Genomic DNA, 25,283 nt, shown 5'->3' with positions numbered 1-25,283 from the left:
TGTGAGAGTGCCAGAATGAATTATGGCTTGTACGGCCCCTCATAGTTTCCAGCTAAAGTGTTAACTTACTAATAACAATTGTAAAAATATATTTAAGAAATACATATTGTTAAATACTGACTTGATTTTATAGTAGCATCAGTATTTGATATAAACTATGGTAAATGTTTGTAAGGGTAGTCCTGGAATATATTTGTCATTTTAAAAAAAACTAAATCTGGATGTTGTCTGCTAAAGTATCAGTTTACTGAAAAAATAACTTTTTCTTTACGTTGCAAATACTGAAGAGAGATACCAGCCTGGGGAAATTTCCCCAAAGACATCATTGCTGCCTGCTTTTATATTAAAGAAAGAAAGAAAAAACACCATCTCCAAGCCTCTGGCTTTAAGACAAATTGAGAAATTGTGGTGTTAATACCCTGCTGCCGCCCTTCAGTGTATGAATTGAATTATATTTGGTCCATCTTATTGAGAAGTGAGTAATTGTTTCAGTGCTACACAACCGAAAAGGCAGATACAACAGAATTCAAAGCTAATGGCTCCTTGGACAGGTATCCACACCCTGACAGGACATCCCAAAGAGACTTAGTTTGATATTCCCTTAACAATGCTTGGAAGATGGGAATGCTGGGTGATACTGACTTTGACAGTTGAACCTTCGCTCACATTAACACAGGTTTTCTCATTCAGTACCTTTTTTATCAGCAACATCATCATCTTCCCCTCCTTCCACAGGCTCCATGTTACCTGTTGACAAAATCACACCACTCATCAAAAAACTATAATTTTACATTATCTAAAAATATCCAAAATTAATTATAATTTAACAAAAGTATAAATAATTAGTAAGCACTGTTAATTAAACTGCACAATAAATATTAAGAAGTACAGTTATGAGTGGATTCCATTAGAAAGTTTTACTTGTGTAATATAGAGTACGTTAGTCAGTGTAGTGCCATATTTGATATTTGGCAAGAACAAAAACGTGGCTGCATGGGATAGAGAAGTACAGTGCATTCAATGGATTATATACTATTGTTTAACAACATACCGATTGTTGACCTGATGAAAAATTATTTCCAAAAAAGAAATGTTCAGTAGACAAAACCTCCATCAATCAAAGTTGTGAGCTGGCGAAAATCTAAGACCTTTGTATCCATTGTCTGCTATTATACATTATCTGAACAGCTCTGATAAGGCTGAAATGAGCGAAGGAATACTCTGCTATTGTGTCGCAGGCCTTGCTGGAGTGCATATACATGCACCAGGTGATTCTGCATCAACAGGGGCTTTTGTGTGCCTCGGCAAAACCCAGCTGATAAAAAATGGGGGCTGTAAAAATGTCGCGTAAGGGATTTTGGTGAAAGACAGCAAGAAAATAGGTGAAAAACAGAGAGAGGGAGAGAAACGGATTGATTGATAGAGAGCGGGGGAGAGCTGATACAGGGGGATAAGGGGAAAAAAAGCCTCAATTCCATGTGAGAATGGCAACCATTTGAGCCTTTGAATTGGTTCCAGAGAAAAAGAGAGAGAATCAGAGCCAGAGCTAAGTGAAGCACTGCTAAAGGCCAGGGCTTGGCTGCCAGTCAGACATTCACTGAATGAAACTGAGGCTATAAGCTAGCCGAAACTGCTGGGGCAGGAAAAGCAGGGCGCTGGGAGCTACAGTGTGTGTGTGTGTGTGTGTGTGTGTGTGTGTGTGTGTGTGTGCAGACATGATACTTGGTGTGTTGTGAACAAGATAGAATCCTGATAGGTGCTGCCATGTCGGGTCATCCCGGTCCAGTGTTTACAATGAGGTATAACAGTGTCCACAAAAGAGGTGATTGGTCTCTCTGGTATTGTGCAGAAGTAAACGCAACCGCTCAAAGCCCCAACATGAGATCTTACAGTAGTTCAGAGGCCGGTTAGACGCTTGTTGGAATACCGGTTTATAGAGCAGCCATAAAAAAGTCAAAGCTAAGTGCTGAAAAAAAAATGCTTGTTCTGGATTGGATCTGGTTTTGATGGGCGTCTTGGCTTACAGCTCCAGTCCTGTGAACAGCTTCTCGCATTTGTAGTAAAAATCACAGCATGCTACTTTTTTCACTTCATGTCGAGCTATGAAAATGTTCTCCTGCTCTAAGATGCTTCATTTAGCACTCCTTCTCTTTCACCCTCTGTGTTTTCAATCATCTAACTTTTGTGGAAACGATCAATGCTGGCCTTGTTATCCTGCCAAAAAATGTCCATCTCATAATTCCATGGAGTTTAACTGCTAGACATGTTTTACCTGGGTTCAGTTTTACAAAAAAAAAAAAAAATACTACTATACAGTGTTAATTATTATTTATGTACTATTATAATATGTATTTTTAGTTCTAGCAATGTGTTATGTTTTTGTAATTTTAATTCCTATTCTTTTTTTTCTTTTTTTAATTTTAGTTTTAGTAATTTTAGTACTTCCGTTTAAACTTGATTTAATCTGGTTGAAAAGACAACATTTCTAAGTTTTTCATGTGTGGATGTTTTTCATCTAACATTTTACTTCAGTTAAATTTGAGTTAGCACAAAAAAATTGGATAGCTTTAGTTAACAATAAAAACACTGTTACTGCAGTCTGACTGAAACCCTTGCATAGCATTCTCAGAAACTATTATCGTCCAACCTGTACAGTTTTGTAGTCCAGCCTAAACCGAGAGATAAACCCAGATTAGATTACCATTGTACGATGCTCAGTTATCTTTTTGACAGTTGCTTAAGCAGGTTTGGGACCATTGAGGCTATGTAAGCCGGATTTAAGGGTCTAGCGCTGGGAATTAGCTTAGCACTGAATAGCTTGTAATGCTGTACCTGCCGCCGTCTATTTAGCTCCTGTAGCAAACGCGCATTAGTCACAATGAAACACCTTTATTTTCAATCTCTTTTTGTCACTGTTAATGTACAGTCAAAGAGGCTTCCAGAAGAAAGCCTTGTAATCTTTTCTGCTTTTCTGAAAGTCAACAAAGGAGGTTAGGTGATTTGCATCAGAATGGACCGCCGTTAAAAGAAGACGTGCCAAACAAATTGCATTCCCATTTGATAACGTTTGATTGTGTCATTGCCGACAACATGGTGAGCGAGTCCGTTTAGCTTTCAATCAGTCTGACTACGGTCCAAAACAATTCAGGCCTGTAAGAACACAACACCTGGCAACCTTCATCTCAATTAACTTGCCAAAAGACCAAAGTTGCACATGGTAACACCAGCAAAACTTTTTCAGGCATTCGAAGAGAAAATGCAGACTCTTGTTTTCTTGTTTAAAGGCAATTGTAGAGCTGCCACCCACAACAAAAGGCTCGATTAATCATAGAGAGAGCAATTCAGATGCCGTGGATTAAACTTTGTCGGGCTGCAGGATATTGGATGTGATAATTTCCCATCTTGTTTGCAATTGTGAACACTGCATTAGGAAACATTGTCATTCACCTTCTTCCACACTGGCATCTTTTTCATTCTTATGGTCGTCATTATCTGCAAGAGACAGGAAGAGAAACCAGAGAGGTCAAAAGCTATGATGGCAAGCCCGACATGATCAAAAAAGAAGCCCGGTGAGCGTGGATTTACTTAGTCCTATTAGCAGTTTAACGAGTATTTAGCAAATCAGGAATACAGCACATTTATTTACAGAGATGCTCCCCTTTGTGAGACCTCAGAACAGGACTGAACAGGAAACAGAAGCAGAACAAGCATTGATTTTTACATTAAATCCAAGGTTTCTCTAAGGATTGAAAATATGTGGTTTGTTGAGTCCCTCAGGCAGTTAGTTCTAATGAAAGCTGAGCAGAGACAAGCCGAAAGCTCGCAGTCTGTTTGATCTGGATGGATGTATTATTTGAGTTCAGGCTGCTATCAAACGCTCATCTGTGGAAAGACAATCGCACTATTTGATATGATCCAAGCAGCAATTAAATTCAGCATTTGGAGGAGTGCCGAAATTGTTCCAGGTTGAAGCGACATGTCTATATCAGTGGCTCCTAACTGGTTTTGTTTTAGAACCCACATTTTTTATTGAACATAATCACAAGAGCAAAACATTTTAAACTACAAAGCTAAGAAACTCCTTAAAATGTAACATTGCAATGTTACGATAAACTGCATAGACCCAATAATATCTGACAATATTAACATGACATTAACAATAAAACTGACAATTTTATAAATGTAGCAAGTGTTATTCTCCAAATTCTGGGCCAAAAAGATAAATATGAGGCAACCAAAATCATATCCTGTGCGAATCATTTGTGAATGTGGCTTTGTGTTGCTTTTATGTTTTCATTTTTTTTCTTTCATATATATATATAGTCTTCAAGGATCGGACTAGCTTAAACCAAGTCACAAATGATTTTGCAAACTGATTTTCAACCTTTGACGATACCAAAAATGACAAATGTTTCTCCCTCCTTTTTAAAAGTTTATTTATTTTGCTATCATGACTACTGATGATTACACAGTGCATTTAGCATTGTTTCTTTACTGCAAATGTGAACAAAACAGACCTGTATCCTGACTATGGGTTATGATGGTGAACTATTTGTCCAACATGTATATATTTGTCGTATTTTAGATTTAAGACGTACAAAATGTTGTCTAAGATTTTTAAACAGTAGGCGATCATCTGTTGTATCTAGCTCTTGTCAAAGACATAGTTTTATAAATCTCTAACCTGAAAAGACTTGTTTCTGGGTCCCGACCCAACAGTTGAGAACCACTGATCTATAGGATCTGAGTGATTTGACCTGACTGTATGTAGAAATACCTGTATTTCAGCCATCTGCCAGCTAAATATGCAGGGATCAGCATTCCTCCAGTGCACAGCTCTCTTATATTCTCTGCTCTGTTCTTGTTCGCTCTCATTCCCTCCTGTACAGGTCCACTGCTCTCTTTAACTGTTGTTTCTTCTTTTTCTTTTTGTCTATACTTTCAACTCAGAGTTCTTGCCAAAGAAGTCAGTATGTCTCCTGAATCTGACTCTCTCTTTTTCTGCATGAGTGTCTTTTCTCTTCTTGTATGATGCCAAACCTAGTGGACCTGCAGCCCAGTCTGTCCTCTGCCTGGTTACAGCTCGTTAGCCATCCTTGACGACTGTTAGCTATTACCACAAACCAAACAGGTTCCAAGTCATACAACGCTAGCTCATAATTAGATCAATTCTCCCAGACTTCTTCCAGAAAACTAAATGTTTAAAAGAAATTCTAGCTAAAAGAGAAGAGGGTTTTTCTTTTTTCATAAAGCCAATATAAATCAAAATGATTTACTTTGTCCACAATAAATCCAGGAACAAGCAATATCAAATTCATCAGTGCATCTTATTCTGAAGAAAAATAGATTGTCTTTGTAAAACAAATGCTCTTCCTTTACAATGAGTGAAATTGTGGCATCTTTTAGCTCCGTTCTGGTTTCTAACACCTACTTTTTATAATCCACTGAACTCCAAATAAATTCCACCATCTTTTTTTCATTGAATATCTTGTTTCACTCAGAAATAAATCACATATGTTGAATGGGTTGTGAATAGCAAATCACTGTGACTTCAAAAACAGCTTTTTTTATTTCATTTTCTAAACCTCTTGCAGACCTCATCAGCATGTCATCCTCAGACAGGCACATGGTCACACACAGAAAAACACGTTCACACACTCACACATCCAGCCTCAAGCAAAAGCTCCTGCTTTGATAAAACACTCCTGTCATCTGTTCATGAGAGGAAGACTGTCAAATCTCCCTCAGGATGGTGGGGCCATGTTTCTCCTTTTGTTTAACACAGAATAAAAGAAAAGCAGGCATTTATCTGGGGAAAACAGTGACATCATAACATGCTGAGTCACACTGGACAGGGAGCAAACCCTTTGGACAACCTTCAGCAAAGAGCAAGTGCCCTCTGAGCGTGTGCCAGTTGATTATGCAATATCACAATGAAAGTGCTGTAAATGTAATGCACTGCTATGCTGTTATGTGATTATTTATTTATTTATTTTTGCACGTTATGCTAAATGCACAAAGCAAGACTTGTGCTTGCTGCATTATTCTGTCCCTGCAATGCTGATTATTAAACAAAAAATGTAAGGTAAGTAGGTATGTATCTATGTATGGAGACTTATGGATAGATGAATGGACACATGGACAGATGAATGGACATACAGAAAAAGACCAGAGATGGATGACAGACAGAGACAGACAAATAAATAGATGGATGGATGGACAGAGACAGATCGACACAAAGATGCATTGATGGATGATGGATGGATGGATGGATGGACGGACAGACAAATAAATAGAGGTGTGGTTGGACAGACGGGCAGACAGAGTGATGGATGGACAGAGACAGACAGACAGACATATAGATGGATGAATGGACAGACAAACAGTCAGTTAAATAGATGGATGAATGGACGGAGACAGACATAGATGGACAGATAGAAAGATAGATAGATAGATAGATAGATAGATAGACAGACAGACAGACAGACAGACAGATAGATAGATAGACAGACAGACAAACAGATCGACCTACCAACAGATAGACAGACAGACAGACAGATAAATAGAAAGATACCTGTAGATAATTTTTAAATTAAATACGTTGCAGTAATTATGTGAGCCAAAACAATAGATGTCTAAATGATTTGGAAAGACACAAGACACATGTAAGCCAACTAACTAGAGACTGTTCTAATTGCACTGACCAGATGGACGGCACTTGCACAGACACCACCGTACATCCACTGTCTCTGCTCCTCAAGGACAGCCAGACATGGGCCCCTGGGGGCCAGAGAGTGTGCTGGAACATGCTGCCTTTCAATCTGCTCGTGTCTGAAAGCATTTTAATCAGTTGCAGGGCCTCCCAAACCAATCAATTATTTTAATCAATCAATTAGAGCACTGGGGTGCGACGAAAACCAGCTCACCACCCACCATTTTGTCAAATTGGATTAATATTCCAGGCTGAGAAAAAACCAAAAGATAAATAATAATAACTGAAAGGATGTAATGTTACATAGCCAAGACAGAATTAATTTACAGTACAATAAACATATCAAAGCTTTTCTTACGATCAAAATATCCATAGAAATTACAAATATTCAACAGCTGCACTGAAGTATTTTATTGTACAGTATAGTGTTAGAAAAGCTGTGTATGTTAATGATTCTGTCTCTTGAAAGTAACACACAGCTAAATCGCTGCTAGCTCCTCACCACTAGCATAATGACTGGATTCCTAGCTGTGTAAAGCGCCACACATGGTGGCACTTCAAAAAAATTCCCATGGTGTGTTTGATGATACTAATGCACCGGAACACACTCAGTGTTTGTTTCCTAAAGAGTGAGGACGTTGTGTGTGCAGCCTTCATTTTCAACTCTTTTGGGGGTCCAGGAGGCCCCGTTGACTTACTTCGGACAACCATCATAACACCACAAACACCCGGCTTTACAAATGATAGGCTTTCTGACACAGTAGCACTGGGAGAGGAAAGCCTCTATTAAAGATAGCAGGGGGAGCTGTCGTTTGAGAACACAGCACAGAAACACCATGTTAATATGGATGTGGCTGGTGGACCAAGAGTGAATGAGAGCGTGAGAATCAGATTGAGAGACAAAGAGAGTGTCTTTCACACATTTTCACAGTTCTTTTTTTACAATATACCAAATCTACTTATTTATCATATCAATATAGAACACTGAAACACTGTGAAAGAGAGAACATTAAATAAATTCTGCCTGCTTTTTTCATAGTTGTAACCAGCTGAAACACAATCATAACCCACATCAATGAAACACAGAGATGGCACACCGTCTCCTAGCTCTTTCACATATCTATTTCATCCTCATTTTCTGACAAATGTATTCTTCTTGGTCCCTTCACTGACTCATAAATGACTGTTACTGGACAGCAGGCAGTGATGTGTGTTGTACTCGCTTACATAAGCATCGGATATTCTTCAGAATCCTCTCGCAGGCCCAAACCCACTAGCTCCATCATAATGGACCTCAAACTGCTCTTTTGGGGTGTTGAGGCTCTTGAGGGAGGATAACAGCGGGATACATGGGATGGGATCGCAGCTAAGCAGAGTTGACAGTGCAGCTGCACTGTCTTAGATACTGACAGGACTTCAAAGACATTTCTCTTCTAAGCAGAACTATGACTTGGAGGTAGGAGGAGTGGGCGACTTTGGGACATTGGAGATGTGAGTGTGTGTGTGGAAGATGCACAGAAGCGTAAAGGAAACAAGCATTTCATTTACAAGACTCACCTCTAAATAGCTTCAAATAACTACATAACTACTTTTTGTCTTTTAGTGCAGCTAACTGCTTTGTAAAAATGCAGTCTATTAGTCTGCTAATTCAAATGAGCAGCTTGTCCTGCACAGCTTGCACCAAACATACAAACCAAAAACTAAGTGAAAAATGCATTATAATTGACCATTTAGGAGTCAAGATTAAGGAAATCTAGAATATAAAAGCATCTGTACGAATCTGAGGATTTTAGGTGATAAGGAGGAGGAATATGTCGAGATGGAGCTCGATTTGATGAAATTCTATTCGAGCTGATATGTCTACGATTCTAAAGATGGAGCCAGAGCCAGGTGTCATCAGAAAGAATCGATGTGACTGGATGACAGAAGTGAGTGATAACTCCAACAAACAAACTGAGGGATAGGAAAAGTACAGAATTCAAACTAAAGAAAAGCAGAATCTCATTAATGATGGTGTTCCTCCTCCTCATCTGAGACCGCAGAAGGAAAAATCAATGGGTGAGTGTAAAGAAAATAACTTTTAGAAACATCAACATGTAGTACAGGCAGAAATTGGGCTTTCACAACATACCCTCACACATTTATCTTCAATTGAATGTCTTTGAACAATAGAAACAAGTGTGTGATAAAAATGAACAATAAATTGGTAAGTGGTAAAGATTTACTCACTGTTGCAGTTGTGTTGTGGGAGGTTGTAAGATTTACTATGTTGTTGCTATGATGTTCAGATTATCATTATTATTATTTGATTGTCTAAACAAGCCACAACACAATTTAAGGAATAATTAATGTGCATAAATGTGCAAGTTACAAGCCTGATAGAGGGGTTCCCTGAAAGAGGGGATCCCCAACCCTTGCGTTTGAGTAATAGTGATGCTTGCTTTAGCAGGCACTATAAATAAAATAGAGTACTGCACAGTCATATTACGATCTCTGGATAATAATAAACCAACAAACAACAAACTAGCTATGCCTTTCTGACGGTATGACTTTCTTATTTTTTTTTGACAAAAAATAAGATATTTTGAAGAACACCCTAGTGAAAAATAAATATACTGAAATGTATTTGAAATACATTCATTTCATGCTAAGTATACCACAAATACATTAAACAATTTAGGTACTTAATATAAATACCCTGCAATTGTACTTTTGGTATACTAAACTGGTATACCTGAAGTCTGCTAAATTGGAACAACTAATTTTGTATTTAATGCACTTTAATTGTGCGGAAGTAGTTCTTAAGTTCAACTTAAGAAATACTGAAATAGAATTGATTATGGAACTATGTGGAACTATTTCAAGTTTGCATTATGTACACTTAAAATGTCTTGCATATTTAAAGACCGATATTTTTCAAAGATCATACAATGCTTATCAATAGTGACATGACACATTTTAGGCTGAATATAGTAGAAGTACTCCAAATAAGGTTGAAGTATAATTTTTTATATCAGTAAGTCTCAAGTGAAATGTCAGTGAATATGTTAATAGATTTGAACTATCCTTAGTATGAACTAAATGTATTTTAAATATATTTCTTTTTACTAGAGCAGTTTTTGTCAATACAATGAAAAACATCTAAACATTTTAAAAGATATATAGAAAATATATTTTAAAAATATCTAAGGAAATAAAGCAATTCATGTTTAGCATTGCATAAGTTTTAGTTTCCATTTTTTATCACCTACTCTAGTTTTAGAAGGCCATTTCTTGGATATAAACTTTTAAAGCAAACACATAAAAATATAAAACAACTGCATCAAAATAAGGCTTTAAAACACTTGCATTGCACATTACAGTTTCCAAAATCTGTTATTTGCTATCATCTAGAAAAATGTTCTCATTTCTGCAGCTGCTTTTTTTTTTTTTTTTTTTTGACAGCTGGTTGGGAGGCAAACACTGATGAGACAATTTGCCATATGCAAATGCCCTGTTTGCATGTCCCAGCACTATTCCTTTCTATTTGCCAGTTGTCAGACACTTTTAAGGCTGCATAGGAAGAGATTAAAAGAACACACGATCCTAACAGGTACACACAACACAAACAAAACTATTCAGAAGAATACATGGCTAAATTGTTTTGTGAAGTGACAGCACAACAATAACTTCCCTCGTTTAGCAACAAGGACAAAGACGATTTTTCTTCCAGTGGTATAGACGCAAAATCAGACGAGGGCTTCTATGAATGCACGAGTAAGTGAGTGGAAGAGAAAGAGAGAGAGGGAGTAAATGTATGCGGCGTGTCAGAGAGTAGCCACAGCGCGAGATGCCGAGTGCAGCTTTAAAGCTCAGTTAAAATGAGCACGTCTCTTCCGCGGCTCTCAGCACGCTGGTTCCCATGGTGATGATGATGATGAGGTGTTGGGATCGAGCTGTCAGACCCTTGTTATTTTTGCACATTTTACAACCGGCGCTATCAGGGACACCAGCAGAGCTAATTCAGTCCTATTGTCTCTCTCTCTCCATCTAAAAAGCACTTCAAACCCTCACTCCACCACAGTTCGCCCTAATATACCATCCTCATGATAATTTCGCTCTTCTGGAATGTTCTGTCTGTACCCTCTCCTCCTGCGTTAATCAATATCTAATACGCAGTCAGAGAAACATGCTAATGATGTCGCTAAGAAAACACAAATGATGTTGCTTGTTGAACAGCGAGAACGACGAGCATGCTTCACTACAGATAATAACTCCATATGTCACTTAGAATGATTCTCAGATTAAACACAGATACGGAACAAGCTATTTAAATACGGTATAAAATATGGAATAAGACGAACGACTACTTTAATTACATTAAAATTTGACAGAAATGAGAAAAGCGTTTTTCTGTGGTTGATTAGAGAGTTTAATAAACTATGTTGAAACCAAATTCAGGACTCACAAACATGAAACGCGCTAAAGGTTTGCAATTACTTCAGATGACCCCTTCTCTGCATCGCTGACCTCTGACCCCATCAGACCACTCTCTCTGTTTATTAATCAGTGCTCGTGTCCGCCTCCTCGACCCGCATTTTAATGATAAAACCATTTTGTGTGACTTTGGAACTATTAACTTGACCTCTCAAACTCCTTAAAAGCCCAGACTTTGTGAATTACTCTTTACATCGTAGCATTACCATTGAGATTGCTTTTAAAGAGCTTCCTAACCACACCATTTAGTCAATATAAGAATTAGGTCTTGCAGAAATGGTTCTGATTTCACAATTAACATAAAACAGCATGATTAATCAAAAGTGAAGCACAACATTTGTGTAATTTACATGCATTCATCTGAACTCGTCTCTGCACATGCTGTGAGTTTGGGTCATTTATAACAAGCCTTTGGAATAAAAAACAAAAAAAGCAAAACCATCTTCTCAAACTTGTAATCAAAAGCGCTTATAAATCAGCTGTTGTCAACATAATGGAAGCTTTTAGGGCTCTCTGTGGTTTTCCACCAAAATACAAGCTTATTAATGTTTGAAAATAAATAAATGAAGGCAGCCATAAATATTATATTATAAAACAGTTTAACTGGATTTTTTTCCCCCTTAACTCATATTATTATTTTTATACAGTGGAATATAACAATACTGTTTCATATTTTTATTTAACAATAATCATAAATTTGAGCTTTTATTTTTTAAATCACAATTGGAATTTTATCAGAAAATATTTTCCCCCTAAATTGTGCAGCCCTCTCATAGCCCATGCAGACCTAAATTATTATTTTGGTGGCAAAACATCTTGACTAACATTATAAAGACCCTTTTACATGATTTATGTCTACATCACATTTCATAGCCAATAAAAACGGTGCTAATGTATCAAAAGACTTATTCACAACTTCCTGTATAGCTCCTGTTTTTTTTAACCAAAAAATAAATAATTAATAATAATAACAATCTGGTGCAAAGCTATGATGCAAGTGATGTGAAAGTGCGCTAAGTGGGAAAAAAAGCATCCACACAGGGGCATCATGCACTCATGACTTTTGAGGGTGTGTGTGTGTGTGGAGGGGCACTGTATAACTGATATAGGCTCATGTTTTATTTATTTTGTTTCCCTATTTATTCGAAATATTTCAAAATGTGCAACCTATATCAGGAAACATCTCGATTCTCAAATATGTGTAAGTAAATGCATTTTGCACCTTTATAGATTAGGTTATTTGATCAATAAATGGTGAAGGGCAAAGTAGACTTAAAGAGTAATCTACAGTATTAACGACACATAAAACCCGGACTTTTTACTCAAGTACCAGATATGGTTGTCATGCCATAAAATATTTTTAATACGACTGACTTTGCTTTTAATGTGAATTTTATAACAACATTGTAAGTTACTAATTATTAGTGGTGGGAGAAAAACTCGATGCATCGATGCATCGCGATTCGTTATCTAACGATCCAGAATCGATTCTAAAAAATTCTGAATCGATTCTGTGTTCAATTCAAATTCGAGCGCTGTCAAGACTCACTTGACCAAACAAAAAAGACGGTGATGGACGACCGTTCATATGCTGGTGAATTAGCTTCGTTTAAGATAAAATGGACAAACTACGACCTGCACCATCTCATTTAAAATCAGATGTGTGGCAACATTTTGGATTTTCTGAAGACACCGAAGGTGTCGTTGATAAAAGCCATACTGTGTGCAAAGTCTGTAGCGCCAAATTCAAATATTTCGGCAACACGACTAACATGAAGAAACATATTACGCGGTTCCACTTCCACTCTTCCAATCACGAACACTCCCGGTTACATTCAAAGGACCCTGGATCAAGTAGCAAAGCTTCCACCGAATTCTGAAAAGGCAAAACGAATTACCCGATTAGTGGCGGGTTTTATTGCCAAAGATCTGCGCCCGTACTCCGTTGTGGAAAACCAAGGATTTCGCACGATGTTACAGGTACTTGAGCCACGATACACTTTGCCCTCACGTCGTTATTTTAGTGAGACGGCTGTCCCCGCACTCTACAGTGAGTGTAAAGATCACATCTTAGAATCCCTAATTTTCCCTGTCATACAAATTGAGAACTGTTTATTCTTAATGATTGTTCATTGCAATTGTATGTCTTACCATTCACTCAGAGTTTGTTAAATCCTGAAAATAACTTTGTTAATAAATTAAAAGTATTGAAAAAGAAATATTGATAATCATTTTTAATTTGGCAATACTGTCAAACACATATTCTAACTATATAAAAAGCATAGTAACTCCAATTTTGGTTAAAATAAAAAGTTTAGAGTATTTTTTGCTCAGCAGGATAATTAATTAAGAATCGTTTTGGGAATCGGATCGTTCCTCCCAGAATCGGAATCGGATCGAATCGTTAAGTGCCTTAAGATTCCCACCTCTACTAATTATAACACTTTAATTTTACAGAGAGCAAAGAACGTTATTTCATTATCAACGAACATTTTCATTTAGTTTAGCCAGAGTTCAGGCACTCTCAAAAACTCCCATTAAAATCACTCAAGCTGTTTACACTGTGAAATTAATATCTTACTTACATTCATACGCACATCTGCACTTTGTTGTTTCTGATGAGATAATTTGCCAGATAATTCAGTCAGCGAGCAAAAAACACAGCGTTTCAGCGATGACTCAACTGAATGTCTCTGATTGGCCATAACATTCATAAACTCAACAGAATTGTGTGATTGGTCAGAATGCAGCGATGCAAAAACGCGTCAGTCTCCGGCAGAACGCAGATTTGAATTTAGCAGCTCATGGTGTGCCGCACTGAACGATATAAACAAACCAGTGTGATTGTATCAAATAAAAAAAATATTAATCGGCTATTTTTGTCTTTTGGAAGCTGCATTCAAAATCCACTTGGATCAGAAATCAGAGGAGGCATGTGAATGGGCATGACGCCTTTGACCTAAATATATTGCAAAACTATAAAATATGGTCCTTTCAAATTTAATTGTTTTTGAACCAAAAGAGACTTCAGTGAGGTCCAAAAAAAACACAAAAAAAAACCAGAATGAGTGAGAAGGAGAATACTATCCTCTAATTTGGAGAAAGCTGAAGTGGGGTGACTGACTCATTCTGATTGGTTGTAAATTAAGAGAGTAGCGCCTCCGCCATCTCATTTCTGAACACTAATACAAAGAGACACGCCTGGGGAACACGGAACTGGCTGATATAATTACAAATTCTCTGGTGAATTCGATCTTTCAGCACAACCTGGAAGAAAGAAAGTGTGTGTATGTGTGTGTTTGTGTGTGTGTGACAGGAACATGACAGAAACAAAACATTCAGCAAGTAGGGGAAAAAGTGAGTACCTATTATTCCGCCCGGTTCACAGGTCCTAGTATGTGTTTGAGGAGAGGTAATGGTGGATTATATTACTCTCCCGGTACTTTGCATTCACCATTCCCCTGTTTGTTTGTGTATGTGTGTGTCCATACAAATGATGAACCTCCAGGCAGCAGCTCATTTGGAAACCTCCAGGGGGTCTTGTCATGGAAGTGCAGCGAGCTTCAGACGGAGGAGCGAGACAGCAGGACACTTGGGAAGGTCCAAAAGGGCTCCGGTGCAGCCTGCACTCACATCATATGTTTGTTTAGCGCTCAGGGAGATTGAAAAGAGGCTTCCTGAGAGAGACTTGGCCTTTAAAGAGAGAGAAACGCTACATGGGCACACAATAGACAAGTTCCCATGGAACTAGCTAATGCCACGTCTGATAAGGCGGGAGTGGGAGTAAAAAATTAAAGAGAGACAAAGTGAGGGATTGGGTGAAAGCAAAACAGTCATATTGACATTGACACAAGGCCAAAGTGCAAGACAAAGAAAGTGAAAACCGAGGAACCGACTTCTAAAGTTCCATCAAACGACAGTTCATCTTTACATAAACCAACGCCAGCACCAGAGACCACATGATCCAACCAGAAACAGACAAGCAAAAGTGTGAGGTGGAATGTCACTGAGGAGGTGCCGTCCTGCGTGCCTCCGACATCTGGGGTTTGCCGCCGAGGCTCAGGATCACTGAGGGCGTTGACAGAAGTAAAGCCCCTTTGAGTCATGCTCTACATATGGACCTCCAGGCTACAACGATTGCGCTTCAGAAACAAGCAATCCGTACTGTGAAATACTAGAAGTCAAAATGCTCCACACCTGTTAAATTCATACACTAGAGTATTTCCTTGGATTCTCAAACAGCGAGGAAAAGCGAGATGTTATAGGGGCCTAAGAGCTTAGTTACGAACTGAGTTTGTGGAAACACCAAAAATCACTCAAAGGCAGCTGGTTACAAACTGAAACGTGAATGCAATGAGCCGTAAGATGCAGACAGTAAAAACATGTTCCAATTAACAAAGCCTATCCTATTTCTCTCAGTGTGTTTTATTTTTTATTTCTTCTATGTAGCATTTTATATATTCTTTAAACATATCTCTTTGGTTTTTTTTTCAGTGTTAAAATGCTTTCTCCTAACTTGGCTTAATGTGCTATAAGTAAGCCATTTGTAAGTTGATTTCCCCAAAGGCAGCTTCAACATTACTCTGTTTGCCTGACAGAGCAATATTGAATCTGGGAAACTGTCTGAAAATTATTTTAGCAATTACACAAAAAAGGGTCATCATTTATACATCCTCATATACATCCCCAAAGTTCTTTATTCACAGCAAATGGTAACATTTTGCAGTAATGTTTCATTAATGAACATTATTTAATGCAGTAGCTCATAAACTATCACACCCCCAAATGAACATTTTGTCATTAATCACTTACCCCCATGTAGCTCCAAACCCGAAAAAGCTTCTTTCGTCTTCGCAACACAAATGAAAATATTCTTAATGCATTCTGACATCTCTTTAAACCCTCTCAAAGACAGCAATGTAATTAACATGATCAACTTCCAGAAATGTAGCAAGGAGATCGGTAAAATAATCCAAGTTCAACTGTAATTTTACGAATCTACGAGAACACTTTTTGTACTCAAAGAAAACAAAAATAACAACTTTATTCAATAATTCGTCTCCTCCACATCATCCTAGTGCCATTTTGGAGAGTATCCACTGAACGCGTATGTTGTTCTGTGTCAGCTGTGCCATGCGGATATGCTGTTTATATCATTTACGCTTCGATTTGGATGAAAACAACGTATCTGCATTGCGCAGCTGACACAGAACAGTGTTCCAAAGATGATCAAAGCTTTTATGGGTTTGGAATGACATGGGGATAAGTGATAAATGACAAAATGTTCATTTTGGGGTGGAGTAACTCTTTAACTAATATGAATAAATGGTTTAGTATTTTTTGTTATTTCATGTTAACTAATGTTAAGAAATGAAACCTTATTGTAATGTGTAACCCAGCAATTGGATAAAAAAGTGACCACAGTCTTCAGCATTTTACTTTTGTATTATACAGTTTGGAACATCATATAAATGGTGACAGTAAATGAGCACATGTTGACATAACACACATTTTTGAATGAAATAGCCATTTAATTGGAAGACAATCTGACTTCGGTTATCCTGATTGCATTCTATGATCAAGGTGGGGTGAAATCATTTTCTGTTCAAATAATTCAGCCTGGGTGGTAAATTACCATAAACAGGTTTTGGTTATGTGGAATCCAATCACTGCCTGCTGTGCTTTATTTGTGCACTTTGACTACAAAATATGATACAAATTCTTCCAGGCGTCACGCCAGTCAGACGCCTGACACTGTGAATCCTGCCTGATGCCCGAGTAACAAGGTTTGAGCTGAGTGGGTGTTACAACCAACAAATAAAATGAAGTAAGATTCCAATAAGAAGATACAGTACCTGGGGAGAAGAAATCTGACATCTTCCTGTTGTAAATCTCATAATCTGTCTCCAGAAAGACGCAGAATATGACACGGTCGATCTGCAGAAAGAGCGGAAAAGGGGCATTTAGCATAATGGAAACCTGGATCAATGCATCTCTGGGTAAACACATGGCTATGGGCAGAACTATTAATAAATATGAATGTACTATTACTCAAACCTGTCATAACTAGAGCTTAGGGGGCTCATTTATGACACTGAGGCATTTTTAGAGACTTTTCTTGCTTTGTAGTAAAAAAAAAAATCCCAAAGTGTTTAAAACAGCACAAAAGTTTATTTAGTCAAACAATTTTGGCAAACTATCGATATACACAGAGCAACAGTGAGGCTTCATCAAAACAGCCAAAACATATATTACATGTACAGCTTTATTCTACATTTATTCTCGCTTGGTCTGTAATGGCATGATGGAACGCATGTGATTGGACAAAATAATTTTGTTCCTACGACTTCCACAGACCACTTAACTTATTAAATTATTTAGACCACTTAACTTAGCGATTGATTTGTATTGTGAAGAGACTTTCAACCAACATAACAAAAAAATGTTTTTAAAACCAAATCGCCTACTCTACCTTTAAACAGTGCGCATTATCCAATCATAAAATTCTCGGACAGTCACATGCTACATTGTAGCCACGTTTGTCCACGTTTAAAATAGTGCGCGCCATCTAGTTGTCATTTTGAAACAAATAAAAAAAAGTATTTTTGCATGTACATTGTTCAAACTAATTTATATAAAATGTCTTAACAGGTAGAATCATACTGGAAATAAAAGGTCAAGATGATTGAACTGCATTATATTATGGGACGTATCGTAAATATGCATACTGTGCACAGTTTACATACTGTGTACTGGACTGACAGTATTCTATTTAAGGTTTTATAGCGCATTTGTACTGAATCAAGAGCATGATCAAGATAAGTGGTATAATAAATACAAAAGAAAAGAACATTAAAATTCACTCTTAAGCTTAAACTTCTAGTCATCTGTAACCAAAGCGGAAAAATTTTAACAAAAAACACAAAAACCTTCCAGCACTCCCTTATCACTGTGGAGACCGGATCCCATATTCAAGTCCATCTCCTTCCATTCCGGACCACCCAGGCCGGCCATCCTGCTTAAGATCTTTACGATACACTAGTACAGCAGGGATCTCAACACAAAACCCTCTTTTGATTCTTCCCATGTTCCCAAAACAAAGAGCTCATATGAACAAGAGAATAAAACAAAAAGAAACACTGTCGTCAACCAGCAGGGAATACACTGCATTACTAAAATCAAAGATCCAGCCAATGTTTAAATAACAAACATTTCCTTCATATTTGCATATTATTTTCAGCTGGGTTTAAAAGTCCACACTGAAATTCTAGAACTGGAAATGTCACTTAAACCTGAAAATAAACAGAAAGGTTTAGCGAATTTATTTACATAAAGAAATGTAGAATGAATAAGCAATGAAGATCCTGCATTTTTCTTCACTAATCATAACTAAGTTTGCAAACCCCTTTGTACCGACCTTCAGGTGATACCAAGGAATTTAGAAATGCAACTTCAACTCAAACAGTTACGCTCATAAAATATTTTTTAAATCAAAGAAACTATATTGGAAGTTGGAAAAATGCATAACAGAAGCATTACAGCTATTAAAACACTGCGATCACCTGTAGATTTTGAGTCCCTATATAAATATTCATTCCTGCCCTGAAAGACCTCCTTTATAACCAAGAAAGGTGATACTTCCTCTCTGTCAACTCTAAGGGTCCTTATCAGCCTCACTCTCTCCCTCTCTGCCACAGGTAGGCCTCTCTCTCCCTCCACGGAGGAAGTGTGCCTCCCAGGGAGACGTCAGATAATCGCCCTGCTGAATATTGCAATATTCCCAGACAGCCTTGTAATGGTCTCTCTCGTCTCGTCTGCCGGTGGATGGAGAGGGAGATAAAGCAGGACTCCCTGCGGGACGGCGAGAGACCGGACCACCTCTTCTACCCCTTACTGGCAAACCACATGAGGATTCAATATAAAATCATTCGCACTCACAGCCTTGTGCAGACAGACAGCTGTCTATTAATAGTTTATGGCCTGCCCTTTGGAGTAAATGTTAAGAGTTGACTGGAGACTAGTAACATTTTTATTTTTGTGCAGGAGAATGTCTCCGGGGGGTGTCGTGGCCATAAAGATAGAGGGGAAAAATGGTCCTGCTCACTTTTCATTCCTACATCCTTTCAACTCGGGATAGGAATGAGAGACGTCTTTTAGATACTATAAAGACCAAGGGCTAGGACCCAAACAAGGGGACATAACAACCATAGGAATCTCTGCAAAAACCTAAATGCCCATTGAGAACAACATGTTCATGAAAGCATCTGTCTAACTTTGCTAGCATCTACAAAATGACATGAATTTTCAGCAAAATAATGTTGTTAGATTGGACAAATGGTCTATTTATTCACCATAACTATACATGAACATATTAGTTGCATTTAACCTTTTATTTTTATTTTTCAGAACAAACCTGTGACCAATTTTAGCATCGCACTAGTTGAGAACCACTGGGTTAGCAAAGACATGGCAGAAGCATACTACTGCATTTATTTAGATCATTAAATCTGAGTCTCTCTCTCACTCATCCCTCAGGCACAGAGTGAATGGAAAGGGGAGAGGTCCTGATAGTAGAGGTCGTCATCACCTTTTTCAAGCATTACGTTCAGAGAGTGGGGCACCTAGAATTTAGGAGAGATAGAGGAGAGATGGAGAGAAATTTCTGTTTCCGCCTTGTGCCATTTATATCTAAACGGCCTCAGAGTATAGATGTCCAATGGTAAAATAAAGGATAAATTAACAGAGGGATGAAGGAAAAAGGTAAAAGAGAGTGTGCAAATCAAACTATTAGTCTTGGATCCAAATATGAACGTATATACAATATTAATAATCAATAATATACTTACTGATATATAGTACTGAATTATTTTACAGATTTAATCATACAGATAGTAATATAAACATTATTATAGATCTACGATGTTAAACCTAGATTTACACACACACATACCATACATAAATATTTACTTTATTTATGTGTGTATGATATTAAAGATCTGGAAATATATTTTATATTACTCTCTGTAGACACTGTGTGTGTGTGTGTGTGTGTGTGTGTGTTTGTATTTAAGTATGCATACATTTAAGTACAAAAATACTGTGTTGTGGGAATTTAGCTGAAATATAGTCCCATTTAACTCATTAGCATATAAATTTATTTGTTCATTTGGTTATGAGACTCACAGGAGACTGTTTCCTCACTTATTTAGTTAAGTCTCCTAAACATTAATTATTCAATGTAAAACTGTCCTAGGTGAATTAATGCTAGTTTACCATTGCTCCAATTTTCTGTGGTCATGGACACACACACACACACACACTAACAGTGAACAGCTACTGAGGGACTAACTCTGATCATATGATCACTTTTATCACTACAGGCTCCCAGAGTCCCAAACTTAATATGGCAGCCACCAACATACCAGACATGACTTTTAATTTGAGATCCGAGATCAAAAACCAGTTTTGGAACATTATTACATCTTTTTTTTTTAAACCTGCTGAGGATATTTCTATATCTATATTACAGATATCCTCAAGCGAACACAAGGGCATAAAGGTATAGCAGCAGCTATATTCCTCATTGTTCGAGAGTCTCATTTTTAAAGCTATTGATGCATCGCAGAAGGGATATTATTTGTCAAAATAATAACATGCATTTGACACATCCAAAAGTGTTTCTCTTCATGAATGTGTCTGTGCAGCACATTAGGTCAATGTATGTCCCCAGAGCCTTGTATGTCATTTTACAGTAAATGTGCTGAAAGCCCGGCACTGAACCACAGTTCTGAGCAGCGGAGCAGCGGGGGATTGTGGGAAATGAAGAATGGTGTTCAAACCCTTCCACTGGTAAGCTGAGTGGAAGCTCAGCTTGAGAGGGTTAATGAAGGCCTAATGAGGAAGCAGAGATCGCTGTGTGTGGGCCAGACTGGTCATAACTCAACCCTGATTGAAGGACCACTGCGAGAGGAAGAAATACAGGAAATGCTTTGCCGCAGAGAGATGTATCTTTCTTTTTTTTAATCACAAAAAAATATATATTTCCAAAAGTTTTCAAAAGTCCCCCATCCTCCTATATTCAGACAACGGGTATATGCCATTACTGCAGAAGAAAAATTAGGAGTAAAGCTAAATCAAAATTGACTGCTGTGCTTCTCTAAGCAACATACAGTAGTGGTGAAATTATTCACCAGGATTAATCAGAACAAGCAGGAATATTGCAAAAAACTATTGCAGTTTTAATAACTGGTTTCCATTTCTGAATATTTTTTAAAATGTAATTTATTCCTGTTATGCAAAAACTGAGATTTCAGCAGTCATTACTCCAGTTTTCGGTGTCCCATGATCCTTCAGAAATGATTCTAAAATGCTGATTTGATGCTCAAGAAAATAGTTTTGTTGCTTAATATTTCTGTAGAAACTAATCAATTCTTTGATGAATAGAGTCCAAAACAACATTCTAATCAATTTAATGCATTCTTTCTAAATACAAATATTAATACTTATACGAATAAACAAACAGTAAATAAATCTATCTTTGTGACTCCAAACTTATGAACGACTGTGTGTGTGTGTGTGTGTGTGTGTGTGTGTGTGTTTAGTTTGGTGATGCTACTCTAGGTGCCCAGTTACACACTTTACCTTTAAGGACAACACACTGTTTATTTGAGCTACTTTTAAAGGAATAAACCAATTAAGTAATTAGGATAAGATGGTACAGTATAATTATTTTTGAGCCCTGGGTTCATGAGAGAAACTCCACAAAAAGATCTTTGAATATTATGCTGTCAACAACAATAAATCCTCTACATTCAAGTTAATTTAACTGACCAACTTTACAGTACATTTATTGAACATTTGTTTATTTTATCATCTTATTGCTGTTGTCAGATTTTAAGAAAAGCAGCCATTCAAAATTGCCAAAGCCTTTCAATAGAGTATACATCTGAGGAATTGCAAAGCAGCAACACACAACTGGAATTCTGGGTGAAACACACCTGGCCAGGTAGGACCAGCTTCAATCAATTCTCCTTGCTCTGATACAGCTGCTTGTAATCTGACTGCGGCTGAAGCCAGAAGCAGAGGCTCAGAGAACCCAGCAGGTGCCACGACATTCAGCTGGCCCTCTTACCAGCGATCTGTCACCGCCAGGCACCCAGGCTCGTAATTACATGGGTACTGTGCCAGCAAAACTTTGACGCACTAGCTGTGGCACATACACTCTTCTGCTCGGATTTTCTTTTTGTTTTTGTCAGGCGTAATGAAAGGGACAGGTGGGCCACTGAAGCTCTTGAACCTGTGTATATCGGCCTAAAGGTAGGAGGAGATGGGAATGAGACGCTGATATGATGTGTGTTTTGCGATAATGGTAATTACTGGAACACTGCGGTCCCTTTTTCAACAAATGATGAATATTATCAAGCGAAGAGGTGGCTGTGTAGCTCCGCATAGTGTGTGAGTGGGTTGTAAGCAATTTGTCATCATTATAGGAGTGCTGTGCAGCTGAAACTCTATGTGCACAGCATTGAAGAACATTACTATTAAAAGTAGAGCATTACAATATTGAATTACTTAATAAAAAAAAACTAACTTATATATTTATATATTTTTTCCTTTTACTGAAAGTAATGCTTTAATTGGTAGTGGACACATTTGTCAATACTTTGAATTTAATGTAATAAACGCTATACCAATAACCATTTTTAGGGTTTTATTTATTTCATATTTGCAGAAATAATAGATTAAATTGATCAAAGTGAGAGTAAAGACTGCTGCATTATTACAAAAATTATATTGTAAATAAATACATTTCAATTCTATTCACTAACATTAAACAAATAAATAAATATAAAAAAATATATATAGCACAATTAGTTTTTTCAGCATATTAGAATGATTTCTGAAGGATCAACTGACATTGAAAACTTTTGTTGTTATAAAAAAAACTAATGTTGAATCTATATATATATTTTAATAAAAATAGCGATTTTAAATTATATAATATAATATCCCACAATAAATCAGTTTTTACTGTATTTGTAAACCAAATAAATTTGATTAAAAAGACAGACTTCTGAGAGAAAAGAAAACAATTATATATATATATTAGTCTTAATGACTTTTAATGTTTGATCGCAAATAAATGCAACATAAATATCAAATAATAAGCATGGCACACACTTTATAGAACTATAATCATGCTCATGACATGCACACCCCTATGAAAGCTCAGGTAAAATACATCATTTTATTTTCTAATTTTATTAATGTCTGATATTAGTGTGTAAATGTAATAAATAAAAAGCTACTCGTTACTTGAAGGCAGTAATCCCAACACTGACTAACCCCCTAACACTGTACTCAGAGTCACGGCCCTGACAAAGAGGAAAAAGCACAAGCATCAGCTGGCTCATAATGGCATGATGAGAAACGATGAAGAGAGTCCTGTCTGTCAGCATAAAGAGAGCAAGAGAGAGAGAAAAGACAGTGTGTGAGTGTGTGAGTGTGTGTGGGGTGGGGTGGGGGACAGAGTGCCCAGCGAGAGGCAGGTGGAGACTTTCCAGGCCTTATTACCAGCATAATTACACACACCTGAGCCAGCCCTGCATGAGAGGACAGTAATTAAAGAGTTAGGAAAAGCATGAGAGAAACACACACACACAATAGCGCTCACATCCGGAGATCTGCCAATGGTTAAATAGGGAGAGGAGAATAAACAGAGGAGATTAAACGATGCATGAACACACACAAGTGAACACACCTACATCAGGCGATTTGTCAAATGTTGGAGAAACGGGGCTGAAGATGACTCTCTGCGGCGGTCACAAATTAAAAGGCATGTGTAATTAGACTGCCAATGGTGATGTTTATATATAATGTAGGGGGCCGAACACAAACTTTGTGCCAAGATCATGAAGTGATGCGATAAAGACTCCTGGCGGTACAGACGATTAGCCAAGGCTAATGCTAACCTCTGAGTAACCTTGGTTTAAAATATTTGGACAACCCTCTGTGCATTAATACCTCTCCTGACTGATCCACAGATACGGTGATGAGACCAATTTGTAATTCATACAGAAAATATTAGCAGAAATGAATCAAAAATATGTTTGTTAGAATTCACCCAAGGCAAATGCAATTTAAAATCTTACATCTTTGTTAATGACAACAATATATATATATATATATATATATATATATATACACACACATGAATGAAATAATGATTTTTTTATATAAAATATATAAAATATTTGTAATTAATTAGCTTAAAAAGTATTATAATTTTATCTAGAAATAGATACATTTTATATTTGTTAAAGAATAACTCAAATAATCTTGGATAATATATAATAAAATTAGATGAGTATTTAATTCATTTAAAAATAAAAGCAAAAGAATGAAAATAAATAAATAAATAAAAATCTTGGAAACATTGTTTTTTTAATCCCGAGTCACCATTTAGGACAAAAAGAAGAAAAAATTAGGATAAAATTTATTTTTAATTTAATTAAAACAATATACTATACCCCTATGAATGTCTCCCAAAATGTAGAAAACGGAGGTAAATGATTTAAAATGGTACATACATTTTATAAATAGAAAAGTACTGTGTGACAGAAACTGTTTAAAAAAATAGCTCTGATATTATGTATTAATTTTTACATTTAACTTGCTATTTGTTATTGAAGACAGTAATGTGAGTAACCCCAACACTACCAAAACAATAACAACTTTGTATATCGTAATGCCACAGGGTAAATTGTTTAGAAAAATCCCAGCAGTCATTATTCCATTAGATTGCTCATTCACTTTTACTGTTGTCAGTCTCTAATGTTAGCCTCTCCTCCCACATTTCGTAGTGTAAAACTGGCAAACACTCAGTCCCACCTAATTGATAAACCAAAACAAAGCCAGGCAGAAACCACTTAAGAGGGTCAAGCAGTGGTCAGTCAGTCAGTCAGTCAGTCAGTTTGACATCATTTTAACCTTGTATGCCTCAAAAAGAGAGATTGGGAGGTTGGGAGTTGTTGGAATAACCGTTAAAACTGAATTATCATTTCAGAGATGGCTTCTGAAAGGTTTGCTTTTGAAC

At 37.1% G+C, this 25,283-nt stretch overlaps 1 protein-coding gene across 2 annotated transcripts in view; it reads right to left on the bottom strand.

The window, feature by feature from the left end:
• macrod2 (mono-ADP ribosylhydrolase 2) overlaps window positions 1–25,283 on the bottom strand; it is a 489,520-nt gene that overhangs the window by 34,469 nt on the left and 429,768 nt on the right. Inside the window, exons 9-11 of one of the 2 annotated variants that reach the window (XM_026223581.1) lie at window positions 17,044–17,125; window positions 3,448–3,492; window positions 694–747 (exon numbers count right to left, since the gene is read on the bottom strand). In XM_026223581.1, the coding sequence (XP_026079366.1) occupies window positions 694–747; window positions 3,448–3,492; window positions 17,044–17,125 (181 nt within the window). The remainder of the gene's footprint in view (window positions 1–693; window positions 748–3,447; window positions 3,493–17,043; window positions 17,126–25,283) is intronic. The other variant, XM_026223582.1, reaches the window with a different exon arrangement.

This window comes from Carassius auratus, chromosome 38 (assembly GCF_003368295.1).
Source record: "Carassius auratus strain Wakin chromosome 38, ASM336829v1, whole genome shotgun sequence".
In the NCBI taxonomy this organism is placed as follows: Eukaryota; Metazoa; Chordata; class Actinopteri; order Cypriniformes; family Cyprinidae; genus Carassius; species Carassius auratus.
This window is presented reverse-complemented; position numbering and strand designations above follow the sequence as displayed.